A 22,788-nucleotide genomic window follows, 5' to 3' on the forward strand; every position below is an offset into this window, starting at 1 on the left:
CCTTCCAGTATAGAAGGATTTTCACGAGTGAAAGCTGAGGTGGAAGGGGGTTTCCACTGGTGAACACCGCCCCAAAACCTAGTGGTTTTCTTGTGGAGTGGTATGCATCAAAGGGGCTCTTATTGGCTAAGGCTATCTGGAATGGAGCCTCAAGTCACGCGTGAAAGCCTATGTGGCAGCCTAAGGGACGCATGAACACTGCCCCAATGCCCGATGGCTTGGTTGTGGGGTCTCTACGAAGACGGAGGAAGACAAGCAATAAGAAGCAAGCAATACCAACAGTCACTCTCTTTTTCTCTCTTCTTTTTGCGCCTTCATTACCAATCCACCGGTGAACACCATTTTCACAACATAGTGGATTGTTTGTGGAATGGTAAAATACCTACCTCATCTTCATTCACAATTCACAAGTGATGATTCCCCTTAAACCATCTCCAACTCATCTCCATTTTTTCCCCATAAATTGAGTGAAAAAATTGGTAAAATAGTGTTTCATTTCCAACCCTACTCCATTTTATACCCTATTTTTTACCCCAAAAAATAAATTCTTAGAATATTTCATTTTATAACTTATATATATTGTCAAATACGCTCCTCTACTAATTAGATTTAACCAAATATATTATATTTTTTATTACAAAAATGTTACAAATTATATTATCATAAATAAAATGTTTATATATAATAAGTTTAAATTAATTAATACTTTATTATAAAGAATTATTAAATACATAAGATTATATTTATAATAAACGTATTAAAATCACGATCATATTTGATTACTATATTTTATAAATTATTTTATTGTATTTCAAGTCTTTAGTATATATTTAATTTTTTTTATATGAATCCAATAAATGAATATTAAACTCTATAATTACAATTAATTAATATAAATTAGTATATAACATGATATAACAAATATTAAATATTGCATTTAAATTATATAATTAGTAGATAAAATAACCTAAAAATGAGAAAGACTAAAATTGGCAACCAAAACTTGAACTCTATTTTTGGAGATACGAATAGTATTCTCACATATTTGGGTAAATACTATTCATATCTCTAAAAATAAAGATGAAAATGGGATAAGGTTGGAAAAGAACGGAAAAAAAATAGAGTTTGGAGATGTCGTTAGACTAAGCAAAAAGATGGTCTCTCTCTCTTCCGATGAACACCGCCCCCAAATGAATGTAATAATTGTCTTGTGAAATGGTTTGTGAAGGGAGGTGACACCATTTTCACGCGGTACCATACATGATAGCTAATCGACTTCTCGTTGACTTCTCATTCCTAATCGATACTCTCTTTAACCTTGGAAGCTCTTTATTTGTTTGCTATTTGTTTTTAATAGTTGTGTTGGTTATCAGCTTATCATTATAAGTTTTCTTAAAATAATAATAATTTCTATCCTAAGCAGTAATTTTAATTTGTATGCTCTGCTCGTGGACCATGTTGTAGATGGCCAAAAAACGTAATCGTGTATATTATTATCATACGTTGTTTGTTTATTTTTAGATTATAATCACTACAGTTTAGTTATTTTTAGATTTTAATTGCTGTAATAGTTAACGTAAATATATACACGCCTAAAATCATATCGTCACATGATAATACATATACATACACGCCTAGAATCATATTGTCGACATTATCACTTGATAAACAAAAATCCCAAACGTAGGGCAAGAATTGATACTAGTGTTGGACTCTTGAGATCAATTGTGGTATATAACCAAGTCTAGGGTTTTAAGATTGTGAGATTAAAAAACACACAATGAAAAAAGAAAAAGTTTTATGAATGTACAAAATCCAGGAAGATAAAAATTGTTCTAGAGAATTTTGTGTTGAATAGTGTCAATAATGTCGATGCAGTTCTTCATATATGACTTTGCCTGTTCGTTTTTTTCAATCTCCCATTGATGGAGAAGCTCGGTTTTAAAAGGTATCTCTGCTATGCATGCTTCCGGAAGGTCTCTGTATAGCTTGGTTAGTTCATGAAGGCACTCAGAAGCTGCTATGTGAACCTGACAATAAATGGGTAAAATGGTCATTTACCATGATCATGATTATAATAAACAACATGAGATGAGAAAGAATGACATACCTGTGCAATCTTTACTATGGATATACAATCAATCACCTTGGGTGATAAAGAATAAAACAACTGAAGGTATAAAAAAAAAAAAAAAAAATTATAATTAGATTATTTACTTGAGGAAAAAAATGGTTGAAAAAGAAATTTTATTACCTCTATAGCTAATGCTGATGTATCAAGCTGTTGGCTAGATTTATCAGAATCCTTTAAACCTTCATTTATCCTCCAACATAATTCTTTAATTGATGTGAACACCGAAACTTTAACTGTTCAACAAACACATTCTACAGATTTATATCTGAATAGTGAATACACAACCACCAGTGCTAAAATGAAGGGGTTTTTTTTTACATTTTTGGTCCCTGAATATATCTGATTTTTGCAACTTTGGTCCCAAAAAGTTCTACTGCAGATTTGGTCCTTATTTGAGTTTTTTGTTACGTTTTTGGTCCATGTTCAAAGTAAAATGACAACTTTTGGTCCCTAAGATAACAGATTTTATCAACTTTGGTCCCAAAAATAATCATTTTACATGAAACAATGATCAAAAACCTCAAATAAGGACCAATATTGAAAAAATAAAGTATACTCAGGGACCAAAAACGAAACTTTACTCAAGCATGATTAAAGTCAGTTTTTCAAAAGGGCTCATTATTTTTTGGTTTTTTTTCAGTTGAGGTAAAATGAAATATAAAAAAAGAATTTGATTATTTGAGTGCATACCTATCCAAGGAATAGCAGGTGCTAGGGAGTTTAGATACACATGTACCAAATCCTTTTGCCATTTAAGAATGTCACTTAATCGAGCAAGAAGAACACAAGATGTAACACAATCAATAATCTTTTCATGGGGAACAGAAGATTCCTCTTTCTCATGTGCCTCTGCATGCATTATATCAAAGTAAACTACTTAAATGCAAGAAATAGCAACATTTTTATATTTTCATCGAATAAAAAAAAAAAAAAGTATATCTGACCTGCTTTTTCAGTGTCATTTTGTGAAGACACTTGTTTGGATTGAGAGTTGAATGCTGAATTGCACATTTCAAACATTAATGGGAACACCACACCAAAAAAGTCTGGATTTTTGAAGGCTTTTAGAACCTACCATATCACATATGTAACAAGCCAAGTCATTGTTTGAAAATATTAAACCTAGACTGAAAATTTCTCCCAAGTGTTGACTTTAGTAGAAGAGGATTGACTTTTTTTTTTACCTTCTCTAGACATCGAAAGCCTGCATCACGAAATTTCTTGGATTTTTTACTGCATGCTGAGGTTACCACATTCAAGATGGCACTTTCACAAGATGGATCAGCAGCAGAAATTGCTGTATGACAAGATGTACAAAGAGAAGACAAGGCTTCCAGTAGATCCTCCTTTCCCTGTACCATGTGAAAAAAAAAAAGTCCATTATGCCCCTCCCCTATTGAACTTCCAACAAGCATATCATAAATAAACCTACCTCCCATATACGTCCAGGAATCTCATTCATAAGAGATGTAAGCAACACTTGATGATATGAAAATAAAGATTCATCCAACACTTCACAAAGCTTTACAATTGCTTTCGCTGCCTACAAAAATAACCATGTGATTCATTAAAAATGGGAGCTTACAAGAAGTGAAAATGAAAAAAAAGTTTAAAAAATTAAAATTAAAATTACCTTCCTTTTACTAGCCCAAGATGATGAAGCAATGCCTTGAGTTATTAGAGTAACAATCTCACTTACATATAACTGAAGTGTGAGACGTTCACTTGTCATGTTCTCTTCCCATAATTCCTCATACAGACTAGACACGTTTTTATCATCCTCAAACCTGCATATATAGTTCCTCAATATGAATTCAAATTATATATTTTCATTGTAAAAAAAAAAAAAAAAAAAGGTAATAATGTGTATTTGAAAAAGAAGTTAACCAACCTTGAGAGGAAAATAACTGGCACAACTGTTGCATAATATCCACTTAAGATATCGCCAGCTGTCGATGCGTAGCTTTTTAATAAAAGGGCGCATGCAATCTGTGAATTCCGATCACCATTATATAAAGCAGCAGTTTCTTCAATGAGCTTGTGGACTTGTGAAGGGGCTGCATATTTTATAACAAATGCACAAGAATTTGCAAAGGCGCGTTTGGATGCACCACTTTTTTCCTCTTTCACTACTTGAAACAGGAGTCTAAGAAGCGTGCTTGTGAATGGTTTAATACTTCCACCAACTTTTTGAACTAAAAGGCTAATAAAGCTTGCCACACCAACCCTGTGCACAAATTTCAAATGCAATTAACTAATTGGTTTTAATTTTTGTAAAGAAAGAAAGAAATGTGGGTTATATTTATTTATTATTTATGAATAGAAATATACCTAGTATTTAGGCCAACACCAGATCGAGCTAATTGGGAAAGACGTGGGACCAACTGTTCTAGTGATTGGTCATCAACAACATCTATGCATAAGTCTAGGGTTTCCCAAAGTGGAGAGCTTTTGGCTATTGAAATTCGTAAGTTTTCAAGCTTTTCTGTTTGTATCCCAGCATTTGCTGCATGCATCTGTTGTAGGAAAATGAGCAACATGATGAGTATATAAGTGCATTTGCTGCATGCATCTGTTGTAGGAAAATGAGCAACAAAGGGCTAAGTGCAAGAAATAGCAACCTACTTTCATTTATTTGTTTATTAGAGCATCTTACTTTCATTTTTTTATTATAGCATTGTATTTTCCATTTTTTTTCTTATTAAGGCATTGTACTTCGATATATACACCCAAATATATACTTTAATTTTCTTATTAGGGCAATGTACTTTGAAAAATTATTATAATCAGGTGGTTTCTATTTAGATAACATTATTATAATCAGGTGGATTTTTCAAAGTACAATGCCTTAATGGGAAAAAATGAAAGTAGGATGCTATAATAAACAGATAATTAAAAGTTTAGTGAATTACATTTTTTGGTTCCCAAATAAAGCTGATTTTTTTTTCAATTTAGGCACAAAATGTTCTCTCTTGCAATTCTGGTCCTTATTTATGGTTTTTGTAATGTTTTTTATCCCTGTTCGAAGTAAAATCATGATGTTTTTTTGGACAAATATTGTAAAAATCAGCTATACTCAACAGACCAAAAATAGTCATTTTACTTAAAACAGGGACCAAAAATAGTACAAGAACCTCAAATAAGTATTGAAATTGCTAAAAAAAACACAGCTATACCGAGGGACCAACAATGTAATTTACTCTTAAAAGTTTGCTGCTATTTCATGCATCTAACTTTATAATAAAGCAAAAGCAATCCTCTTCCTATATTAGCACATATAATTTTAGACAAACCTCAACATAATTCAGTCCTTGGTCCTCAAGACTTGATAAGCTTTCAAGCATGCAACAAACTAATTCAGATAAATGTGGACGGATTGCAATGCCTGCACCCTGAAAACAAAAAACAAAAAAAAAAAGGAATTAAAATTTAGATTAAAATTAAATGAAAATTTTAGATTGGTGATGTAGTTGGTACCTTTGCAAGCTTTGTGACTATGGTAATTGATGACTTGCGAATGTCATCAACTTTACTCATAATTCCATCAGTGAGCAACAAAGGTAAAACAATATCCATTGTGTTTTTTGCATCAGAAATTTCAGTGAGAGATATGTCACAAAGCCTTAATGTTAATGAAGTAACAGCACGACATAGTCTATCCCCTGATTTTCTAACAGTCTCTTTTATGTCATCCATAGCACGAAATGCAGCTGTCCATATGTTCTTTAGATGCTTCCCAACCTACAATACAAGTGTATTTTTTTTTCATTGATCAGCATCAGTGAATCAAAGACAAGGGTTAATAGCAATGTACTTTCATTTTATGTTTTTTATTATAGCATTCTCTACTTCTAATTCTTCTTCTTCTTATATTATATAGCATTGTACTTTCAAAAAAAAAACTACCCAAAATTATAGCATTTTACTTCAAATCTTTTCTTACTAACACAAATCTACCCAATTACAGCATTTTACTTTCATTATTTTTCTTATTATACCATTGCACTTTGAAAAAATCTACCCAATTATAGCATTGTACTTCTGATTTTTTCTTATTAAAGGGAAAATGGCTTTGTATTTGGGTGGCATTGCTATAAGTGCTGCAATAGGAAGAAATAAGAGTGGCATGATATTATAAACAAAAAAGTAAAACTGAGCTGCTATTTCTATTATGGTGTTCATGTAATGCTTCAAAATTCCCAGGAGTTAAGCAAATAAATGTTTAAAGACATAATTTCTGAAAAAAAAATAATAATAACCTGATTAAATTTACGCCCTTGGATTAAATCTGCAAGAGCAAGACAGGAAGCCTCACGGGAACGCCAAAGCCTGGACCCACATTGTACCAACATATCTTCAATAATCAGATCCAAATATTCATCGATAGTTTTTTTCGAGTCTGCAACAAGTGATTTCCAAATATGTGCCATTGCATCCTATAGGAAAAATAAAACAGTTCAACCTAATAATAATAATAATTTTAATAAGTTGATAACAATTATAAAACTCCATATACCTGAACATTTTTATCAGGGTCATACTGGTATCTTACAAGCCTTGGAACCAACTGGCGAAGATATGGTTGTAATGCATCACCTGCCAGCTTGGCAATCTTTGAGAATCCAAAAGCAGCACCTCTTTTGGAATTCAAAGAAGCTTGATGATTGGCTAAATCCATGAATTTATAAATCAAATCTGGTTGTCCCATTTCATTTGCCAAATTGCAAAGCTCCTTGTAAGTACTAAGTTTCCCTCCACTCAAAGTTCCCCCAATCGACCCCTCTTGGAATACTTCAGTATCTTCAACAAGCTAAAACAACAAAACCCCTAAAAACTTAAATACACACCAACATATTATATTTATAGGTATGTACTTATGACAAAGATGAAATAATAAATAACTTTACCTTCACTGCTCTTTTCCTCTTTCCTGTCCCAGTCAGCGTGCCAACTAATGCACTTACCAAATTCTTCTTCATTGATTCATCACCAAGTTCATATACAATACTTAAACCTTGAGATGCAAGCTCTTGTGTGAGTTCATTTTGCTCACCAATTAGATGTGAAAATGCTTCCTGAATATCTGGAAGTAATTGTTGAATTGATGGATGTTGACCACAGTACATTGTGAGTGATACTAACCAAACAGTTCCACTACATCTTTCTTCTTTTTTGGTGCTGTATAATAGACTATCAAACAGTTTTTTAGTAATCGTATCTCTAGCAAAAACATGGCACTCTTCATTTCCTTCAAGCCCAATAGATGTTGGGATGATAGCTGAGGGTATATCTGCCATTAAATAATTTGAAGTCATGGAGAGTGAGCTGTAGTTGGTTTTCAGGATCATATCTGTAGTCACTGGAACTCCACCCCATAAGAATGAAAGAGCTTCACCAGCAGCAAACAGAATATCCTCAACCTGCTCAAAATAGAAATGTAGTTTTATATACTTCGGAAAAAAAATCTTATTATAGCAGTCAAAATTGCTTTTTTATATGGACAACATTGCTATAATTGGTAGATATTCCAAAGTACGATGTTGTAATAGGAAAAAAAATAGGGTGCTATAACAATTAAACAAATAAATCAATGAAACTACATAGAAAATAGGAAAGAGTAATCTGAAGAAATTTTATCTACCTTAGATCGAGCAAGACTAAAGATTAAGTCAAGTGCCTCATTGATGATGGAAGAAGATGATTCCTTGACACACATGTGCCCCAAAGATAGAACAATTCTTTGAATTGATTTTGTATCATCGCCAGAAAGAATCTTGCTTAACTTTTCACGTAAAAATGTCAAGACATCATCTGAAGTTGAAAGAATTAGCAAGTAGTTAGCAGTAGCTAAATAGATAAGCATGTCATATAGTTCACTAGATTCACCTGTGTGAGTGTCATGAACAAGTTTTGGTAGGGGGGCAGATAGACCAATATGACCTAGCCCTTGCATTGCAACTGAAGCTAATGTAGAGCTTTCAGAATTGACTACATCAACTAGACATTTCAGTGTGTTTTGAAGCAATGAATCTGTGATCTGCAGAACAATTATACAGTGTCAAATCCATGTTTTTAAAGATTGAAGGTTGATGAACAGATTTGAGCAAGACAGATGAGGGTGACTTACAGTAGGAGTTCTTAACAAACAGTTTGCAGAGACATATCCAAGAGCACATAAAATTCCATGCTGAATTTCAAACCTGATGAACAATGTTAAACCCAATCAGTGACTATTATTGGGTGTTTAGAAGTTGATAGAATGTTTTTGGAAGGAACTGAATCTATCAAGGAAATTGGAATCTGAAGGAACTATAAATTGTAATGTGTTTGGTTGGCAAGAAATGAAATGGAATACAATAATACTTTTTGTTTGCTGTACATATATTATATATAATGAGGGTATTTTGGTCTTTTAATGGAGGAAGAATAGAATTGAATTCCTTCCACCCCCCTACAATCTAGTTCACCTAATTCGACCTAATAGAAGGATTCTGCAGGAATTGGGAATCCACCCATTTGGCAACCAAACACACCATGGAATGGAATCTGAAATTCCAATTCCGTCAAAATCCACCAACCAACCATGCCCTTCTTCTCCAACAATTACAAAAAGAAAAAGCATCCATAAGCGTAAAAATTTAAAAGCATTGTAATGCACAAACCTTGACTTTACTGATCCTTTGATAGATGAAATCAGTTCATGAATAAGATCAGAAGCAGCAGCCATAGGAAGAGCACAAGAAGCAATTCCAAGTAAACGAGCTGCACATTCTCGTGTATCTAAGTCCACATGGGCTAGTAACAGCTTTAACCATGGTACTTTAACAGCATAACGAGAAGCCAACACCTAAAATTAAACTACACATCAGAACAATAAAAACAATAATAGAAATTAATTAACGAAATCACAAACCTCTGGAAAGTGAGATGCAACTTCAATCAAAGCCTTGGAGGCAGTTGCATGCAACTCAACAGAACCTTCATATGCCATTGCATGCTCCAACAATAAACACATGTTCCCTACACTTGTTTCTGTTGCAATCTTTTGATCTACATCAGCCTCAAAACACTGTAACAAAAACCTAATTGCAGCAATATATGTCTGAGATGGAAAAAGAAGCCGTTCTTCCCTAATTTCACTTGATTCTAGCAATTGAGGCTGTTGTTTAACAATGTAATCTAGCATGTCTGACAGTTCAGGGTATTTGTGATTTAGGGTTTCACTAGTGGATCTACTTTGATCTTTCCCAAGGTAGAGACCCTCCAATGCCATCTCCCTGTAAAGAAATAAATATTAATTAATATATTCTTAAAAGACGATTAATATAAATAATAATAATAATAATAATATAAACAGTTAACAAACCTTATATCCAGTTTAGTGTCTGCAGCACCAAGCATACAGATAAATCGACTTGGGCAGTGTTGTGAGTCAAATAAGGTTGTAGCCCATCTTAAAGCACAAAATCGTACTTCACCTTGTTCCTTGTGGGAATAAGAATAACATCATGGATTAGAGGTTAGAAGATGTTAAATGCAAAAAATAGCAGTGTTCTTTTGTTTATTTGTTTATATTACAACGTTATAGTTCCAGGTTGTTTCCTATCAAGGCATTGTACTTTCAATTTGTTTCTTGTTAAGACAAAGTATTTTGAAAAAACTACAAAGAAATAGCAGTGAAATTTGCTTTGTAATTGGATGATATTGCTATAATAGGGTAGATTTCTCAAAGTACAATGAGTTAATAGGAAGAAATGAAAGTAGGATGCTATAAGAAATATATAGATGGAAGTATGTTGCTATTTCTTGCATCAACAAAGTAAAAACAGATATGTGAAGAATTAGCATGTTAATGGACTTTTACCACTTGAGAATTTTCCAGGAGAAGTGACTCTAAATCAATTAAGACTGTTTTTGGTGCATCCTGACAATCAATCAAAACAGGATTAAGAAATCATTGGATATAATATATAAGAAAAGGAAGTAAAAAATTACAAAAAGTGAGTTGATTTGAATTCGGAGGTGATACTTTATATGCAACAGCAAGAGAGTTGGTTGCTTCTTGGACAATCAGACGAATTAATGGAGACTCTAATTTCAAAGCATTAAAAAGCCGAACAGCCATGTCAATTTTATCTCTGAAGAATAAGCATACACCATAACATAAGTCAATGATAGTAAAAAATTAGTAAATACATGAAAAAATAATAAATAAAAATAAAAACCTGAAAAGTTGAGGCAAGCGCTTTGCAAGCAATCCAATTGCTTGGAAAGCAAAGGTTTTGGTCTCACGTGCAATTGTATCTATAATGAATGCGATATCAAAACATATATTATAAGTTCTTAAAACTTCCACCAAAAGAAACCAAGTCAAATTAATTTAAAAGGTTTTAAGATAAACACCTGATTCTGAACCTGTATAACCATCAAGGGACTTAAGAACACCACTAAGTATAACAGGGCCCATTAGTTTCAGCTGCTCAATTTCTGCCTGTATATTTTTATAGATAAAGAATCAAAAAGAATGTCTCTTTATTGTGTTGACCATGGAACATTGTAACATAAATTTCTTCCAAAGTAATTTTATTAATAAAAAAGAAAATAATATCACTTACATGCTTAAAAACCCATACAGTAAACTCCATTCCTAATTGCTTCAACCTTGATGTGGTACCATTTCCTAAAAGTAACAGATGTTTTTAGCACATTGTTAACATTTAAAAGAAATCCAATAATAGATATACAAACCAATACACACATCAATATTTATTATTTAATACATACCATATATGCAGCCAAATATGCACTGTAAAGTTGAAGGAAAACTATTTGCTGCTGTAATTGACCGGCAAAATACCGACATTAACCTCACTCTTAAAGCAGGATTCCCAGGACTGACCCTCAAATCTTGAGCAATATGTTCAGCTCCAACATTCCCTTATAAACAATAAGGGTAGATTAGTCAATTCATTTGGAGATTAAAGGGGGTTAGTCAGTTAGTTGTGAGATAGTTAGAAGAAATAAGAGGGATTAGTTTCCTGTTTCATATAGATAACAAATGGTTCAAGTTTCCATACCATTGAATAGCAAAAACAGCCTATTTATCAGCTTAGAATTTTCTAATTGTACACCAGAAGTTTTCTTCTTCAAAAGTTCCTCACCTCTTTTAATAACAGGCTCATGTCTGAAAGAACAATACCCAAAAACATAATGAGATTTTGATGCAATAAAATTCATTGGATGAAATATAAAGTATAAGCAACAAGCATGTACCTATCAACACATGCAGCAACATAGAGAGGATATACAAGTTCAGCTGGAAGCTCCATGACATCTATAACATTCAACAAACCCAACTACAAAACAGAAAACAAGGTGAAGAAAATCATTAATAAAAGAAAAGAGTAAATTACAAGAACACAGAGATAAGTTGTAAAACAGGCCATGAGCTTCACCTTTCTAATGAGAAGCATGTCATGATTCAGTGGAGTCTTCCCTGCCACACGGTTGCTTTGAGAAACTGAAAGCCCAGGTGGGGATCCCCCACTGCAACATTGAGTTATTAAGATTCAAGAAAAATATATGATGATATTCAATTGAATAGAAAAAAAAAAAAAAAAAAAGTACTAAAAAGCAAACTGGATCCCAACCTAATGGATGATGGTTGATACAAAAGTGTATAAAGGCAAAACTCAACAAACATCTCTTTGTCTTGAGATCCACTTATGAGTTTATACTTTGCAGCAATTTCATCACTAATTTTACTTGAGTGACATTCACCAATCACCTAAAAACAGATGGATGGTGTATACTAATCATCAGTTATACATGTAGTGAATAACAAATAATGGAAGACTGCATTGTCAATGTCAAAAGTGGTTAGAAGATAGAACTTAGAAGTAAAACATACCTTTATGACTATTCTGAAAACTATATCTTGGTGTTGAGGAGGGAGCTTTGAGATGTTAGCTATCATAGTGGGTGCTATATTTTCCTTTTTCTGAATTGTTTACAAGAAAGACAGATTTTAGAAAAGTGATTTGCAAACTTTTGCATGATGCATGAAAGAAATATTCTTTAGAGACTCCATAGAGAAAAGATAATAATACAAACCTCTTTGCTGACACGGTCGAATGCCATCTCAATGTACACAATGCAAAAGTTTCTAACCATTGGAGCAGCATTAGCTTCCATATACAATTCCCATAATTCTTCCAAAGGCAAACCTATTTGTTGCTGGTGTTTCACTCTCTTGTTGACATGGCTTAGGATTTCCATTACCTAATTGTAATGAACAAAAACTAACAAATTTTCACAGCCATCTCAATAGTGAAAATAAATTCAAAATCAACCAGAAGCATATGAACATTTAGGGTAGCAAGACAGAAGAATACAGAGCAGATCAATTTGCTTTCAACTGGAAGTTTACTAGATATGAAACTTAAAGTAATTGATATTTGATAGCTAGAGTTTAAGAAACTTGTTAGTATTTAAGGTTTCAGAAAATGATCTTAAATGGTGGAAAGGAGGGGGGACCAAGAAAAAAAAAGTCCAAATACCTCTCAACAACCATTAGGGGAGTCTAATTAGAATAAAGTATACTCCTTAATTTCAAAAGAAATATGATTTTGGGTGTTGAATCTAGTGCATTTCATATGCTAATTACATAAGGATGTTGTTATGATTTCACAAAAGTGACAAAACTTGGTGCAGATAGCAAAGCTGTCTCAAACAGTTTAGAAGTCATAAAACCTCTTTAATATGGGAAATGAAAGTGTAGCTCCATGTTCATCACATATTAACACACGAACATCTTGCCTCCTAACCGTAATTAAGTAACATGATATAGATTATACTACCATAAGCAACAACACGGCATCTAATAGCTCGTCACAGAAGTCGAATTAATATAACTATAACGGGTTTCATAAAGGAGGTGTCAGACACTTTTAATCGAATTGAGCAACCTACAGACACAAACTGGATAAGAAGAGTGAATTCGCAGACAATACCTTGGTTCTGACGGCAGAGGATGGACGTGATAGCGAGGAAATGGTAACAGGAAGTAACTTAAGGAGCAAGTTTTCGAGTTGGGGGTCATCGCAAAGGGCCAATCGAGTAAGCATTCGATCAAGCATTTCCTCGATTTCTTCATCCGATTTCCCTGTAAAATATGACGAAGAGGACGATACTGTTGATGTCGCCATTGTTGCAAAGCTTTGAGTCTGTCTATAGGGAGCAAATTAGTATCAGGAGAGAAGATTTGGAAGCCTTGATTCGGGTTTGTGAAGGCAGCCTACGTTGGCTTTCTTTGACCTCAACAGAACTCCATTTGTTCCACTTTTACAAAATAAAAGACAAAACTTCAAAAATGGTCCCTGTGCTCTCACAATTTGGTCTTTAATTTTCAAAAACTTCACGGATCGTCCCTGTGGTTTCAAAACTTTTAACATTTGGTCCTTCCGGCTCACTCCCGTAGAATTTCACCGTTAACTCGTTTTTCAATATTATATTACAGGGGCAATTTCATCATTTTAGTTGTAACATTCCCTCTTTAATATGAAATGAGTACCTATTGTTTACACGTCAACTCCACTACCCGTCCCTCTTCCAAGAACATACCGAGTTACATTTGTAATCATTGGGTTCATTCCCATCGTAGAAGCAAGAACAGAAATTGGGATTTAGGGTTTAAACATAAGGAATTGCAATGGTGCTATCAATATGGTGTTTTCGAGAAAAATTTGCAACCGTGCAGGACTTGGGAAAAAGATATGGTACGAGACTACAACAAAACTTGTTTTTTCTTGGTCGATTGTGTTCACGTAGTGAAATCATTGACTTTACCCTTTCTTTTTTTTTTGTGTTTGCAGAAGGATATGACAACTATTTCACGTTGAAGACACACTATAGTGATATCTTCACCAGAGCACCTGGAAGGAAATACATTGATAATGTTTGTAACATCCCGACTCTCAGGTATTTATTTAAAGAATTTATATTCATAATTCTTGACCTACACTACGAATTGGTTCCCCAAACTCGTCGTGTAGAAACTTATAAAGCTGCGTAGATTCTAGAACCTACTCGACAAGTTGGAGGACCCAACTCGACGAGTTGAGGCTGGACACGAAAACCCTAAATTTTAGGGTTTGCACCCTATTTAAAGGACATTAAGTCCTCCCCTACAGCCTCCTTACCACCTTTTCACGACCAAAGAGAAAACATAATCGAGCTAACCCCTATTTTGAGTGTGTGTGAGGCTAAAAGTGTGTGTTTGGTGCATTTCTTAAAGAGGCTTGAAGAGTTAGAGGCTTGGGACAAGAAGAAGCTTGTAGATCCAGCATCTACATCGTGTTAGCATTTATTTGGATGTAAAAAGTCTTTACCTTGGCTTTCAATTTCTTATATCTCTTCTTGTGATTATTTTGTATATATAAGTATTCATATATATACCCTAATCATGGTTATTTGAAAACAGGATATTTGGGCAAAGTAACAACTAAGTACGGTGCATACCCTTATATTTGGCCAGCATAACTTCTAGGTACTAAGCTATCCTAGGGATTTGACCATTTTAACATCCATTTACTAAGATATGTATTGAAAGTACAATGAACAAATCCAAGGAGGCCTAAAGCCTAACAATGGCCCAAAGTCAGAATGTTAGTGGCCCAACAAGGCCTACAACTCCCAATAGCCTAAAAACAGCCCAAACCGCAAATCCCATGGATCAGGCCGGGTACGTTGCACGTACCAGACGTATGCCCGACATACTAGGTCGCGTTCATGGATCAGGAACTCGGCAGCGTATGCGCGACGTACGCTTGCATACACCTAACATACGCGTCATTAAGCACCTTCTCCATTAAGTGCTTAGTTCTTGCCACCAAACGTCCAAAATTCAGATATAAGTATATAGGAACATTTTAATCCATAAAGTCATGAACTTTGAGCCTTTTATGGCTCAAAATAACCCAAACCTTACTTGTAGCATTCTACGTTCACCAAATGGACCTAAACACATGCATGGTTGATCCACGACCATCAAGATGCTAACTTTATGGAATAGGGACCTCAGAAACATCAAGAGAAGCAACTCCTAACTTCTGGAGTGTAAGAAAACCGCTAGATCCCATCATATGACCAAAAAGGGACCAAAACGTCATAAAGACTAGATCTAAGCATACAAGAAGTAAGTTCCAAGCTTTATACCTCAATGAAGTTGGAAAAGATGTGAGAAATTTGGATCTACAAGTTCTCCTTTGATCAAAGCTCTTTCTTCCAAGCTCTTCTTCTTCAACACTCACCAACACACACTAAAAACACACACAAGAGGGTCAAATCTCTTCAAGAGGGGCTATGGTTTCAAAATGGGACTCAAAGGGCTATGGGGGATGAGAAATGAGAGGATCAAGGTTCAATAAGTTGTTTAAATAGGGTTCAAACCATAAATTTAGGGTTTGTCCCCTGCATGTGTATGCCCCGCATACTATGGGTTTTCCGAAAATGGCAAAACTGCCCCCTAGGGACCAAATCTGCAAAATATTTACATACCAAGGGTCAAAAATGAAAGTACCTTGAATCGGGTGCTATACAGATATAAGTAAGATTGATGGGATTTTGATGTTGCTGCTCTTTGACTTCACTTATGGTGAAAAATAAGATGAGTCGATGTTGATGTCGCATGATATATCTCCGACGAACCTAATATCTTCTGTAACACCGTAAATTTTCAAACAAATTTTTCATTTTTAATTTCATAAAACACATGTCATTTTAAATAACCACCATTTAATAGTAAACAAAGTTTTCAAAACATTATCAAAATCCAGGATCCCCATTTGTGACTCTTTTCTCTAGTGTGTACAATCGAGCCGCCGCCTTCCCGCGATCCTGATAAGAACCTGAAACACATAACACATAACACGGTAAGGACGAAGCTTAGTGAGCTCCCCAAAATACCACGTACAACACATACGCCACTCGAGGCTACAGTACGACCCTCTGGTCGATGTGTCTCAGCAGGACCCTCCAGTCTTGTAGCTCGTTGGACCCTCTGGTCCGGTCATAGCTCGTCGGACCCTTCAGTCCAGTCTGCATCGTTGGACCCTTCGGTCTGGTCTATGTCGTTGGACCCTCCGGTCCGGTCTATACAACATATGGCATACATACAACAACATGCACATAATCTCATACATACACATAGCATACAAGACCCTTCGGTCTACACATAAATACCACTCTAGGTAGTGTATAGTGAGAAGACTCACCTCGAATGATGAACGGCTCCTACAAATGTCGTCGTTGCGCACCAGCCTCTACCTCTGAGCCATATCTACAATGATCTCAAATTAGGATCTAAGTCCCAACCCTCATTCTCTAGGTCTAAAGGTATTCCACTAACTAGCCCATAAATAACCCCAAAATCCATTGGGCCCACCAAGGCCCAATAATAAATGGACTCTACCGAGGCCCAACTCTCAAGTCCAAGAGGCAAGCCCAACTCAAGGGCCCAAGGCACATATACATATTTCTCTGGTCTAAATCTCTAGCACAACAAGCCCAAACTCCGGGCCCAACACTTAAGGCCCAATAAGACTTAGCCCAAAAAGTCCACAGTGGGGTTACGCGGGGCGTACCTCCCTTGGTACGCTCAGCGTACTCCATCGTACACGAATCCTGATCGGGGACACCAATCTAGTACGCGAGGCGTACTAGATTTACGCTTAGTGTACGCCCAGATTTACTTTTTCAACTCTTTTGGTCTCAATCAGTTAAGACCATAGCTATACTCTTAGATCTGGATTCCATAAAGGCGCACACTCAATAAAGCTCGTGACTTTAAGCCTTTGCATGGCTGATCAAGTCCCAAACACAAAAACTCTCACTCCTTACTACGCAAAATTCTCATATCTCATGCATGGTTTGATTCCAACATCCAAGGACTCATTTTTATGAATCCTTTCCATTAGAAACACTTAAAGGGACATATATTAGGCTATGAAGCTTAACAACTCATAAAGCTTCAATCTTTGGGACTAAAAACCCCAAAAATGGACCTAAAACAAAACTAGTACAACAATAAGCAAGTTTCAAACTTGATACCTCTGGAAGATGCACCAACAAGAGTAGATCATAGATCCAAAAGCTAGATGCTCAAGCTATTATCTTTCAAAGCTCCTTCTTCTTCAAAGGCCAAACATAATATATCATCAGCCCACTAGATCCATGTCACACCCCGAAACCGATGGCGGAAACGTTCCGGGGCGGAGGACGTCACATGTAGTATCACAACCAATGTACATAGTAAGCGTAGTAAACACAACCATTACATTACATAGAAGTATTTACATTTGTTTGAAAACAAAGTTGTACATGTTTATATATATACATCCCAAAATTAACAAAAGTTAAGACGTGACTTTTAAACGCTCCGTCTTCTCCAAAAGATCGTGAGGTACCTGTCTAATGCGGACCTGAGAATACAAGCAGTTTGAAAATCAGCATAAAGCTGGTGAGTTCATAAGCGGTTTGTTTTTTGAAAATGAACAAGTTTCCTTTGGTTTTCTAAAAAAGTTGTTATCCAAGAAAATCCCATATTTTCTTATAAGAAAAGTCTAGTTATCCAATGTTACCCAATTTGGTTAAGAACAGTTAAGTTATCCCAGGAAAACCCTTATTTTCCTAAAAGTTGGTGGTTGGTTATCGATCCGGAATGAAGTGTACAAGTATCTACCATACTTGCAATGTTAAGAGAAATATTCTAAAAACCAGGTCATCCTTGTAAAGTGCATTAGTTTTAACACATATAAAACTAATAGGAAGTAAACTAGTTACTAGGTTCATTATTACTAACAGGTAAATCTTTGTTATCTAAATTGCGAGTTCCATAACCATACGATAGACTAGATACGAAGATAAGAAGTCCAATATCATTTTATGACTTTTGTCACCCTTGGACCTTTCGGTCCGACTATAGCTAGCAGCCAGGTGCGGGATAGTCAATCCCGTATAGATCTATACACTCAAGTCACGTTCTCCCTCCAGGAGATTCTGGTTACAGGGGCGATCCTCCACTCGCGTATCTCTGTGGAGTGTTTCAGAGGACGTGTCTCCAATTTTTAAGAATAACAAATTTACTAGTAATAATGCGAAAAACCCTATTACAAAAAGGTGGTCCTCCACTCGCGTATCTTTGTGGAGTGTTACCGAGGACGAATCAAAAGTACTAAGCTAATGCTTTTAACAGAAAAGATGTGGAAAATCATTTGTGAAATATAAAATATAACATTTTATAACGGGTTTCACAAACAGTTTGAAAACTAACTCTGCAAGTTAAACAGTTGGTTAATGCGATTTCCAATGTTAAAAGCATATGAAATATGAAACATTTCCAATAAAATCATAAGTTTGAGTACAAGATTTCCTTGTACTTTTGCTTGTATTCTCCCCCTGAAAACATTGAAAACACGGAAAAAGGTGTAGGGGTATGAACTCACCAGACGAGAAATGTGTCGGCTAGGACGCTAAGTGTCAATTCGGGGCTTGATTACACGCGAGGTTCTTATGTAATATTAAGAGATACATAATTGTATCTAATTAGACTTTGAACTACTAATTAGATAAGAATACACACTCCGAGGCACGAAAACACTTCATTTCAAAGTGTTAGGAGTGATCCGGGTAGCAGCTAAGGGGGTGTATGGCCTAAATATGGAGTTTGCTCTTCAAGAGTAAACTCTTAATGGAGATTACGACCCTAAGACCATATCCCCATGAGTTTACGGCCGTAAACTCATGGGTGGTGGGTTCTTGGTTGCTAAATGGTCTTACAACACTTGTGGGATGATTCTAGGCTTAGTTCTAAGGCATTGGAAGGGGTTTGATCAACATATGGACCATATAAAGGAGTTTACGGCCGTGAACTCTCACATACCCATTCCTTATGTGTTTTGGTGTCCCTAGGTTAAGCACAAGTGTTTCTAGTCCAAAGTACAAGCCATGGAAGGAAGTTAGGGCACCATTTGACCACCTTATAGGAGTTTACGGCCCATGAACCATTCCTTGGGGGGTTTACGGCCATGAACTCCTAAGGAGATGGTTTCTTTCAAGTTTAAGGCCCTTAACACATTGGTGGTTGATCCTAGACATTATTCCAAGGCATATGAGGTGTTTAAGGGGCATATTAACACCTTAAAAGGTGTTTGCGGCCTAAGAAAGGGTGTTTACAGTCCAAGCATGTTCTTGGGCCGTAAACTCATGTGTTACCCCTCAAATGTTAAGGTTTTGGTGTTCTAAGTCCAATCTTGTAAGCCCTTAAGTCATATTTAAGCTCCAGAAGTGTTTTGGGGCCTCCAAAACCCCATTTATGGGTGTTTACGGTCTGGGATAGTTCCTGGGCCGTAAACACATGTTCTTGGTCCTATTTCATGATTTACACACGAATTTGGAAGCTAAAGATGATACACTATGAGCTAGGATGGATTTCTTAACAAATTGGAGCTTGAAATGGGTGAATTTGGATCAAAGATTGAGTTTGTAGAGAGAGAGAGAGTAGTGAGAGAGTGTGAAAAAGTCTCAAATGAGGTTCACTCCACCTTAAATATGGTTTGAGTTTGAGACCCGGTGGAAATCTACCCGATACTGACGTTAAACAGGGTTTTTGGTCGTAGTTGTTTGTAACCCGACGGGATAAAACTTAAAATTTTCCAAATAATAATTTGGGGTGTTTTCATGTGTTTCTAATGGGTTTGAATACTCACGAGGTCATAATGAAAATTTCAAATTAAATAATCTAATTCAAGATGTAAACGAAACAAATCGATAAAGACGAGTTTTATTGATAAATACGGGTTACAGCGATGGAATAAACTTCGGGTTGTCACAATCCATATGAGAAAACCACAAAGATTCAAACTTTATGCTTTTTGGAGCTAGATCAACATGATTAAGGCTTGGATCCACAAGCTCCAAGCCAAGCAATGCTTCCTCAAGAAACTCCTTCTTCCACAATATGCACCAAAAACTCACTAAATCACCAAAATGCTCAAGAATCACTCAAATGGAGGCTTAGGGTCGATTTCTAGGGTTTAGAGGGATGGAGGCTGAAGGTATTAGGGTTAGGTTATGAGATAAGGACCTTAAATAGGGTCCAATACCCTGAAATAGCGTTCAAGTCTGTTTCGCGTACGCCCAACGTTCATATGGTACGCCCAGCGTACTCTGAAGAACGTTCGCGACCTTCCCAGGTCAGTACGCCCAACGTACTCCAAATTACGCCCAACGTACTCAGCTAAGTCTGAAACCACAAACCTTCTGAAGGCCATAACTTCTTCGTTATAAGTCCGTTTCCGACGATCCTTATATCCACGGAAAGCTAACGAGAAGCCCTACACTTCTATCAACTTTATTCCTCCTGAATCCCACTCGAAATTAGATCCAAAATTCATGAAAAGCCCAAACCAGCGCCTTAACAATACATTTGGGTTCTAAAGCACAAACCGAACTCTTTTATCACACAACCTACCTCACCCACATCCCAAAAGGGCATAACCTTTCTCTTTCAACGCCTTAAAACCTTCTCATACTCGGATTAAGGCTCACGGGCCTTAAATCACAAAATAATCCAGAACAGGGTGTTACATCTTCCTTAGTTTTTACCCTGGAAAATCATATTTAAAACATACCCACACCATTTGATTTCAAAAAATCAAGAACTCAAGAATGTTTGATTTTCAGAAATCATCTCATGTGTGGGTGTGGATGTTTAAGAACTCAAAAAATCTCTTTTAGTTACAAAATATCAACAGTGAAACATCATGATTTCAATCTCAATGTCGTTTTATCATGTATGCTAGCAATTCACCGATCGATATCCGAATATTTGATTTATTGAAAGTGCACAAACAAAATGACGTAAAGATTTGAAAAGTCTACATATATATTATAATAAATAGATGTATTTTTGGTGTGTAAAGTCTCTATTTATTTGGTTAAAACTTAATAAAATTTACAAAAATCTTCAAGTTTTTTGGAACCAAGAACTCAATAAATCTAAACTAAAACTCAAGAACCAATTCTTCATCACAAACCAAATATCATACAAGATGTGTAAGTGCATCCAAGAACTTGTGTTTATCAAAACTTGAAAATCGAACCAAAAATCATGCAAGATGTGCACGCGTGTATTAACCAAAAACCAAAAATAGAGTTCTTGATTTATGTTTCCCTCAGGTCCAAGCGTGTCGAGATTCGATATATATATATATATATATATATATATATATATATATATATATATATATATATATATAGAGAGAGAGAGAGAGAGAGAGAGAGAGAGAGAGAGAGAGAGAGAAGTGGGGGTGGGGGGTAGATAGGGCTGTCAAATCAGGCAGTCGTGTCGTGTTTTTGTCTAACACGACACGATACGAAGTCGTGTTTTTTTTCATTAACACGAAAACGAACCAATTAAAACACGACAACACGACACGACAAAGATAATATTACATAACTATTAGTGTATTTCATTCATACTTAAAGATATATAACACGACAAAAACGACAAACACAAAAAACAAGACAACCATATGCTTAATCGTGTCAATTTCGTGTCAATTTATGAACACGAACACGACACGACACGACATCGTGTTTTTTAATCTTGACACGAAACACGACACGAACACAAATTTGAGTTTTGATTTCGTCCCAATTTCGTTTCGTTTCGTGTATTTTTTTCATGTCGTGACATAAATTGACACCCCTAGGGGTAGACGGGGTCTTATAATTTTTTATCTACGGAAATTTTTAATTACATAGAAAAAAGTATAAAAAAATATTATGAGGGTAAGTTAGTCATTTCAATGTAGGGACGTACTAAAAGTATCATTTTCAAAAGTTCGTCATGTCTTTACCATGGCTCCGAGGCTTGCCTGACGCCACACATCAAACATCGAGAAAATACCACATTAAGTCATTTATGTATATAAAAATGAATAATAGCAAAAAATATGTATATAATTATTAATTATATACAAAATTGTCGCCATAAGTCGTGTATTAACAAACACCATGACTTGCCATAGTTAATAAAGTTTGAGGCTTTACATTTACACCACGTCACGCCTTACGTTACTTGTACTATTGACTAAAACCACAACAAATCCCGTTGAAAACTAGATAACCAATAACAAATATTTAATGGATAAAACCGATCATATTCAATATATAATTGGATTGATTTGGTTCGGTTGAACATGATTAATTGGATTGGATTAGATCGGTTGACAATATCTAACATCCAATAGATAATTCGATCCAACATTCTGTACAAAACATTGATATCATCGACCATTCTACACAAAATATTTGATATCCCATGTTGAACACCCTATCTCGTACACTTAAATCTCATTTGCATATGAGTACATGCCGTCTCACCATGAGGGAGTCCGATTCTGAGATGTAGTGGGTACCATATTTTAGACTCTCTTAAATAGGGTACCACTAGTGTGTATTCATTGTTCAAAACCACACATTTCATATTGGGTGATAGTTTTAATAAAGTGAAAAAAACTCTTCATTATTTTGGGTATCATTCAAAATATGTGGTCAAATTTGTAAACAACCCATGTTTTATTATTACAATT

The 22,788-nt window shown here is 35.3% G+C and overlaps 1 protein-coding gene across 1 annotated transcript; it reads right to left on the reverse strand.

Moving 5' to 3' along the window:
• Positions 1–1,661: 1,661 nt before the first annotated feature.
• LOC145053288 (ARM repeat superfamily protein) lies at positions 1,662–13,446 on the reverse strand. Its single transcript, XM_079001303.1, has 34 exons — positions 13,147–13,446; positions 12,248–12,415; positions 12,045–12,134; positions 11,785–11,921; positions 11,590–11,680; positions 11,408–11,490; positions 11,212–11,318; positions 10,919–11,071; positions 10,750–10,814; positions 10,538–10,625; positions 10,360–10,438; positions 10,164–10,272; positions 9,999–10,058; positions 9,501–9,619; positions 9,048–9,411; positions 8,797–8,981; positions 8,262–8,334; positions 8,021–8,171; positions 7,776–7,945; positions 7,042–7,554; positions 6,651–6,944; positions 6,394–6,570; positions 5,612–5,875; positions 5,428–5,526; positions 4,466–4,650; positions 4,026–4,361; positions 3,768–3,921; positions 3,567–3,677; positions 3,319–3,486; positions 3,079–3,205; positions 2,825–2,983; positions 2,255–2,367; positions 2,111–2,170; positions 1,662–2,030 (listed from the first exon to the last, which is right to left on the reverse strand). Exons 1-34 carry the CDS (start codon positions 13,339–13,341, stop codon positions 1,836–1,838), a joined length of 5,442 nt encoding a protein of 1,813 aa, XP_078857429.1. The 5' UTR covers positions 13,342–13,446; the 3' UTR covers positions 1,662–1,835.
• Between the last annotated feature and the right edge of the window lie 9,342 nt (positions 13,447–22,788).

Source organism: Lactuca serriola, chromosome 5 (genome assembly GCF_051521515.1).
Source record: "Lactuca serriola cultivar US96UC23 chromosome 5, Lser_US96UC23_V15, whole genome shotgun sequence".
NCBI lineage: Eukaryota > Viridiplantae > Streptophyta > Magnoliopsida > Asterales > Asteraceae > Lactuca > Lactuca serriola.